This window comes from Trachemys scripta, chromosome 1 (genome assembly GCF_013100865.1).
Source record: "Trachemys scripta elegans isolate TJP31775 chromosome 1, CAS_Tse_1.0, whole genome shotgun sequence".
Lineage (NCBI taxonomy): Eukaryota > Metazoa > Chordata > Testudines > Emydidae > Trachemys > Trachemys scripta.
The window spans coordinates 139,238,429-139,246,584 of NC_048298.1; the positions used below are offsets into that span (position 1 = coordinate 139,238,429).

The 8,156-nt window shown below is 48.2% G+C and overlaps 1 protein-coding gene across 2 annotated transcripts in view; it reads right to left on the reverse strand.

Moving 5' to 3' along the window:
• Positions 1-415: 415 nt before the first annotated feature.
• The window catches only part of CD4 (CD4 molecule), a 34,031-nt gene continuing 26,290 nt past the window's right edge, over positions 416-8,156 (reverse strand). For both annotated transcript variants that reach the window (XM_034787299.1, XM_034787306.1), the window contains 8 exons: positions 5,151-5,306; positions 4,891-5,049; positions 4,391-4,645; positions 3,430-3,783; positions 3,018-3,254; positions 2,795-2,913; positions 2,433-2,500; positions 416-796 (listed from right to left, as the gene is read on the reverse strand). In XM_034787299.1, the coding sequence (XP_034643190.1) occupies positions 766-796; positions 2,433-2,500; positions 2,795-2,913; positions 3,018-3,254; positions 3,430-3,783; positions 4,391-4,645; positions 4,891-5,049; positions 5,151-5,306 (1,379 nt within the window). In that variant the 3' untranslated portion in view covers positions 416-765. The remainder of the gene's footprint in view (positions 797-2,432; positions 2,501-2,794; positions 2,914-3,017; positions 3,255-3,429; positions 3,784-4,390; positions 4,646-4,890; positions 5,050-5,150; positions 5,307-8,156) is intronic.

An 8,156-nucleotide genomic window follows, 5' to 3' on the forward strand; every position in this document is an offset into this window, starting at 1 on the left:
CAACCAGGGGCAGCTTCCACTGTGCAGCTCCTGTTTAATCCCTCTCCCCAGGGAGCTACTCAACCTGGTAACCAATCTTCTGTAAAAACCAGTAAATTAACAAACAAAACCTCTGGTTAGTGACAATAAGGCTACCTCAGGACCCACCTCAAATCCTTGGAAGCATGAAAATACCAAGTTAAGGGAAAGTCTCCAGCATTCCTTGTCACTGGCTGGAGGTCTGGATTGGGAAAGGTGGTGGCTGGGGTGGGAAGGGGGAAGGGGATCACAGGATGCAGGAATCAGGGCAGGCTTCTGGCAGCAGGGGAGGTGGGTTGTGGGAGGAGGGCAGGCTGGGGTGTTTGGGAAGGCCAGTAGTAGGGGTTATATTAGAGTGAGATGTTTGGTGCATCAGGCAAATAAAGTCAGATTTTGCAATGAAAACTCTAAAGTGATTTATTGCATTTGGAGCAGATACAGGAAACATCTGAGAAAAAATCCAAGAGGTCAAATCAAGCATATGCACAGAATACATCTGTGTATACCTTACATTCAGTACATTCCCTGATGGAGTTGGGGCTGAGCCATCACTGTGGGGTGGGTGCTTGTCCTGCTCACTGTATCCCATCCACACCCTGATAAGATCCCTTTTTGGCAATGAGGCTGGGAGAAAGATGAAAGAACAAAGCATTGCACGGGAGGAAGGAAAGGTGAGTTGGATCCAAGCAAGCAAGGTGGGCTGCCAGATGGCTTATCACTGGCAGAGACTTCATTCACCCTTCTGCCTCAAGCATTGGAATAGTCATTCTTCAGCTGACTGCAAGAGAAAGAAATTAAACAGCATGAACTCTGGTATTGTAGAGGTGAAATGCCCCCTACTCTATGCAGTGAACCCACTGAGCCTGACAGTCTCCTGACCTCTGGCCAGATTGGAAGGCATAGAACACAGAATACTTTACGTAGCTGGGGGGAAGTGCAATATTTATACAACGTTGATTAGGCATTTGTGTGACTTAATGCACTTCATTTCCAATGTGGCTGCACTGAGCTCTTTAGGGAGTTACAGAGTGATTGTATTGCTTCATGTTTTGCACAGCTTGTTCTGTTTTCGGATGTAGTTGTACTGTTTTGTAGGGCTACTTTTGAATCATAAATAACTGTGCTACTTTTGAATCATAAATAACTGTGCTACCTGCACTCACATAAAAACAGATGAAAGCAGAGCTACGTTTCTGTCACCCAGCACATAATCACCACTATGTTTCTTCCACTCAGCCCTCACTCCCGCCTAAAATAACATTTACTAGGAACTTAGTAATATTTAATGACAAGTGATAAGAAGGCAAATAAAACCCTTAAAGTTCACTAGTGTACTCTGCATGTAAATCCAGCATATGACAGCATCTCTTATGTTGTTGGCAACAGTTTTCCTATTATGGACTTCAAGAGGTCTTATTTTTGGCCACCTAAAGACTGAAGCAATTCAATCTTGGCAATCCAGGCAGGCCTAGAAAGCTCTCTGCTGCTTTTGCAAATGTGAAAGGTGCAACCATAATAGCAATCATCTTCCTCACAGAGCAGTCATTGTGCATAAGGAGGCATTTCCCTGGGCTTTCAGAAACATGGACTTCCTCGACCGGACGTTCTACGGCCACCATTGATCATCCCAGGACTGGAGAACAATGATGCAGCCCCCACCCCTCTCTGCTTATGGGTTTGGCCTAAAATAGCTTGTGGACACTGAGTGCTTTGTCCAGAGACTCTACACCACTCACTAGTACACGCCATCTCCTGGGCAGTTCAGGTATATTAGGTATATTCAGATATATTTACGGGGATCAACACACAACATGGCTCTCTGCTAGTAATGACTGCACAGCTGCCTCTGTCTCTCCACAGCTGCTTCTGCTGCCTCAGAGCATATAATCATCAAATCCTAGGACATGCCAGCTCTTCACTCAGTGAGAAACTTGTTCTCATGAAAGCAGTCAGCAAGCGAAGCAGCATGTGTTGGTTTACTTGGACATTGTTATAGGGATTCTGGGAATTTGTCTTCTCCCCCCACAATCCCTCTGGGCACCTGTGAGGCCTCCCAGAAGGCTATTGGCAATCACTCATAACATACTGCAGTTTGGAACAACACTAGGAATTCTGGGATGAATGCCCAGAAGAAAGTGCTACTAACACAAGCCAATGCAGTGCTAGTGTAGATTTGGGGTGTAACCGTAAAGCCACTAAACATGAGTGTGAATACTGTGAGGATGCACTGATTTGTGTTTACCACAACTGAGATAACTAACATGAGTTAATTGCAACTGAGGGAACTACAGTCTAGACACAGCCTGAAGTGAAAGACCCCATGTCCTATTCCCCCATCCCTGAGCTAGCAGCCAGTCCCATTCTCTTGAGGCCAGCATCTCTCCCTAGTCAGAGGGGCCTGGATTTGTACTTACCGTTGACACTGACATGTTCTCCTTTCAATCAAGTCTCGCCTGGCTCGTGCCATCTTTTCAGCCCGTTGCTGTCAGGAGAGAAAGGAGTGTGCCATGAACCCACATTTCTGTGTTTAAAGTTCTACCCTCCAAAGTGGCTGGTGGTTTCAAACCCTCTGCTTGCCATGACTGTACAGATTTTATCTGCCTCACTCCTCAGAGATTTAACTGGGATATGGCTATTTTAAGAGTCCCTTCCCCAGGGGGGTGGTTCCTAGTTCCCTCCCACTTGCTCCTCTGAAGGGGGGAATCCTCAGAGACTCATCCTGACTGCAGTGGAGGGACTTTCCTCCTTTGTTGTCTGCTGGGACTTGGGAACTCACCCTCCTCCGCTGCCGGGCAGTACAGATGAAAGTACATAGGCTTGCAAGGAGAAGCAGCACTATGCCGGCTCCAACCCCTGCCCCGATCAGCACATAGCTATTCCATTCAGCAGCCTTCACTGTGGAGAGAGAAGTGAGAGAATTGGAGAGACGGACATAGAGAGAGACACAGAGAGAGACAGCATGGGCCTTTGAATGGAGGAAGTGGTGGTGGTCTCCCTACCCACAATGTAGTTAATGCTGGTCATCATGTTATTCTCCACCTTAAGGCTGCATCTCCACAGCCCCACAGTCTTGGTCTTCACCTCCACCTCACTGTGTCCCAACATATTTAATTTCTTCTCAGTCCCATTCACATGCTCCCAGAACAGCTGGGCATTAGGTGGGATAGGAGCCGAGAGCTTGCAGAGCAGGGTCACGTTAGCCCATTTGGAGAGCGGCCCAACAGGGTCAGCAGTGACTGCAAAGAGAACAAGAGGGGGACATGCAAATGAGGGGATGGAAACATCCTTTCCATAGGGTCTGAGATAGAGTCTCAGGGGTCTCCAGATGGTAGGCACCTTTTTGGGGGGGACCTCCCATACTCCTGCCCCACTTCCTCTGTAGTGTCCATAGGGGCCACAACTTCCTCTCACCTGTCATCACCACCAGGTGGATGGCCTTCTCCACACGGCCACGGCTGACTGTGAACTGGCACTGATACCATCCAGCATCCTTGAACTGGACTCTGGGCAGTTTCACTTCCAGGTGATTGCTGGGTTTCCATGTAACCTGCATGTTGGCCATTTGCTTAGACAAGAGCAGCTCTTTAGAATTGACATTGAAGTTAAACTTCTCCACGTACGTGTTGTTTATCATCTGTTTCCACTCCAAGCCTCCTCTGACATACTCCAGCTCTCTTATCTGCAGCAGGTGAGTGCTCAGAGAGTAGGAGAAGGACACAGTAGAATTAACAGCTTTGTAGAGCGTCTGGTTCAAATTATGAAAACCTGAATTCAGAGCAGAAAGAGGAGAACATACGGAAGTGTGGGGAGCAATAGTCTCATCATCAATTTTGCAACTTCACCATGGAGCAGGGAGGAGATAGTCCATCCCTCTGTCTAGCTCTAGGGAGACCCCATCTGGGTTATTGTGCTCAGTTCTGGAGGAGCTCAGAGAAGAGCCACAACAGTTCAGGAGGCCAGAAGGGTTGGGTTCTTGGGAGAGATTCAAAGGGTTAAATCCATCCAGCTAAGCAAAGCTTCAACTGGGACAAGGAAATGAGAATCATCTGCATGAGTCTGAGATGCACAAATTCCTGGGGGAGGGGGACTGTTTAGGAGAACAAGGGGGAACAGGGTGAGACTGAGCCAAGGAACGGGAGCTCAGGAGCCAACCTCCAGTGCTGAGGGGTCTGTGACCCTGGAGATCCTGAGAGGAAGGCCCTGGTGCTGCATTGATCAGGACACTGGGAACTAGGAAACCAGGTAATGACCTGTGACCTTTCCCTGGGCTTGTGTGTGAGGAGGAGATGGGATCAGTTTAGATTTATCCACCATCTTCTGCATTTTCTAGGCATCTGCAAAGATCTGAGACTCAGATCCATGCTTTTCTTACCTATCACCAGCACCTTATAGGGTATGTCCAGCTTAGCAGACAGGGATGTGATGTGGCACCTCCAGGTTCCACTGTCCTCAGCCTGGAGGTTGTGTATCTGCAGACTGCGTCCACCATTCTTCAGTTCTCTTGACTGAGTGGCTGTAACTTTGTCCTTGCGGTTGTTGGACCAGGTGACATTGGCACTTGAGGAACCCTGTATGCTCAGCGTGAGATTTTCAGCCTGCAGGAGGTAGCCACTAGGAGAGCCTGTAACTGTGAAGAGAGAGAGAGCCCATCCAGTGAGTCCTGTCCTCCACCAGCTTCCTCCAGGGGAGGGGCTGGGACTGAAGGTGAGCATGGGGATCTCAGTAGAAGGACAATCTGAGGAGGTAGGGCTAGCTGGAGGAAAGGGATCTGCGATAGCTCAGGCCAGAGGAGATGGACAAAGGACAAGGACCTCAGCAAAGTGTTGTCTCAAAGCTCCTTGCACTCTCATCTCGCTGTCCTGGATCACTCACCTTCAAACACCTGCAACTGGACCTTGAAAGTTCTGGAACCGACTACACAGACGTACTTGCCAGCATCAGAGTGCTCCAGCTGTGACAGTATCAGGGAGAAGTTCCCCTTGGACATCTCCTGCTTATTTAATTCAGATCGACTGACCAATGGACTTTTGCCTTTGGGGAGAGTAAAAAGGTTGTGGGTGAAAGCTGCTCCCCAGGAGGGGATTCTCTAGCCCTATATGAGGGACAAGGGTGTGGTGAATTTGGAATTCTACCTTTCAAGAGGCGCATCTGATGCTGGATCACAACTAGGTCATTGTATTTCCAGGTCACCCCATCACTGTGGGATTTGTCGATACAGGGCAGGATCACCTGTTCCCCAACAGCACCAAACACTGTTGTCTCTCCCTCAGCCGTAATGGGGATCAGACCTGAAAGAGACCCCCCCCCAAAATAATGGGGGGAAGGAACAGTCATTACAGTGGCAAAATTAATACCCCCTCTCCATCAAAATGGACCCCAAACCTCCTAATCCCCCACACTCTTTCCTGGGAGTCTACCCCATTTTACTTGCTCTTTTTCTTCTTGCAGTCTTCCCAAAATCTCTAGTCTCCTCATTCCAACCACCTCAACTCTCATCCATAAAATCTAATCTATCTATCTATCTAACAAATGGTGACAGATGTGGCATTTTCCTGCAATATCCATGAAAAACCTTACTGAATTAAGTATACATATATCTGGATTAAGTTTAAATACATTGAATTAAATGCAAAGGTTATGTATTATTGTGGGCTGGGATGTATGTAACCTCTCTAGGGGTGAGCTGTGATGTGAACCCTGGGAACTGTTATGAACTTCAAAAGACTGTATTGAACAATGTGCCAGACAAGAATGGGCTTTTGGGGACAAACAGTGTCAAGTGGTTTGTCTGTGGACTCTCCAGGGGGAGGTGAATGTGAAAACCCAGCCTTATGAAGCTGTGCCCTGAGGAGGGGACCATTGTTTGCTGATCATCTGCCCCTGGAATCTCAAGATGAAAGGCCCAAGGTGTATAAAGAAGAGACTGACCTATTCATGGTTGTTCTGGGTCTGACTCTGGGACAGTTATGAACTTGTAACCACAGGGAAAACCCTGTGTGGGGTTTGAAGGACAGACTCCTACCAGAGCCCTTGTTAGAGGTGGGATGATCACTGCTAAATACTTTTTTTGTTTTTAGCATGTTTTCTCTGTATTGCTTTTGCTTTAGGAATAAATGTATTGGCTTAGAAAGACCTGTGTGGTAACTTCTAACTGCTAGCAATTACCCTGTTCATATCCTCTGGAGAGAAAGCACAGTGCAGACATTATCCTTGTAGGTAGTCCTTACTAGGGAATTCACAGTGTAGGTAGGGAACTGTACAGCCTGGGAATACCCCAGTCAGGAGGGAGAGAGACACGGGTCTTTGTCCAAGAGAGGAGATGGCTGAGGAGCTGAAAGCCTACGTGGGTGTTGCCTAAATCCTAGTATGCTTGTGTTTGTCTCTATCTCTGTCTCTGACACTTTTTGTCCCACTCTGGAGTTACAGCCATCTCTGTCTTTGTCTTTCTCTCTGACCTTTCTTCCCACTCCTGCTGACCTTACTTTCCATTCTCCCCCTTGGATTTCCTCCCTTCATTTCTCTCTCCTGTGACTCTCTCTTCTTTCAGTCCCATTTTTTTCCATTCCTGCACACTCTCCCTACATTGTTTTCTCTCTCTTTCCCTAGCTGACAGAGATTCTGTTTTGTTTTAAACATATATACAAACTTCTCCCTGGGCCCATGTCTCCAGAAGGCTGCAGCATGGCCATCAAAAATCATGAGTCAGGCCACCAAAAATCATGAGAATAAAAATCATGAGATTTAAAAAAAATAATAATCAGTGACCGGTTCTTTTTATTTGTTTTCTGTTTTGGTGTTTTCAGACCACACTCGGGTCAGGATTTCAAGCTTTTCTCTAAACTGGAGAGGCAAAAGCTCCTTTTTTCTAATTGAAAGCTGAGAGAGTCTTGTGCAATAGTTCTCCATTCCTGGAGCTGGGGTTTTAAGAAAAACACCACGTATGGCAAGAGCTCCAATCAAATCACAACAATTGGCAAAACTGAGTCTGTCACAGCAAATCCCTTCATAGGAAACATCACAGGGATTGGGGTGGGGTGCTGCAGGGGGCAGTATTTTCCCTCCTGCACTTTGTGGTGAGTGGTTGGGATTGGTGCTGTATTCGATGTGATAGTGCCCAAATGTCAGGTCCCTTACAAACAATTCCACAGATTTGCAGGTTATTGGGAGCCCTGACCCACAGGACCAGGACTGGTCTTGGCACCCCTGCCCCAATATCATGACACCTTATCACTTCAGTCAGTGCAAAGTCTCCCTGCTGCAGCATTGCCAACACCATGCATTCAAAACTCCAAACTCAGATTCCCTTCCCCCGCAAATCAGGAGATTGGCTTAAAAATTACGATTTTTTAAAAAATAATAAACCACACTGGTTTGCACCTGCATTCTGATTTTTATAGGGAAGTTGCCCAGCCCCAATTTGTATGTTGTCATTTCAGGTTCAATAGTCAAACTGAAACAGACACACACAAGTGCAGGAGATCTCCCCTTTGGCTGGTTGGGGGCAGAGCCCCCTTGCCTCTCCCAGGAGCGGCTCTAGGCACCAGCAAAGCAAGCACGTGCTTCGGGCAGCCCATTTGCAGGGGCGGCAGGGATCCAGCATGGGAGCCGAGAACCAACAGGGGGCCCTGGGAACTGTAGTTCCTTGGTTAGCTCCCTGCCTATAGAGCCAGCCCTGGAGCAGGGAAAGAACTATATTTCCCAGCATTCCCTTGGCCACTACCAACAGGAAAGAGGGGGAGGGAGTGAAGTAGCTGAGATCTCATGCTGCAGCCTGCTATGAATGGAGAGCTGCAATCTGAAGGGTAGGGATACCATATTTTAACATTCAAAAAATAGGACACTCCACAGGGAGGGAGGGTAGCCCCACCCTGCCACCATCCACCCCCTCTGACAGCCCCCCACAGAAACCCCAACCCATCCAACCCCCCCTGCATCCTGTCCCCTGATCACCCCCTTCTGGGACCCCTGCCCCCTAGGACCTCACCACCTATCTAAGCCTCCCTTCTCCTTGTCCCCAACTGCCCCCTCCTGAGACCGCCCCAACTTCCCCCCTAGGACCCCACACCTACCTGTCCCCTGACAAATCCCCGGGACTCCCATGCCTATCCAACCGCTGCCTGTCTCCTGACTGCCCCCCC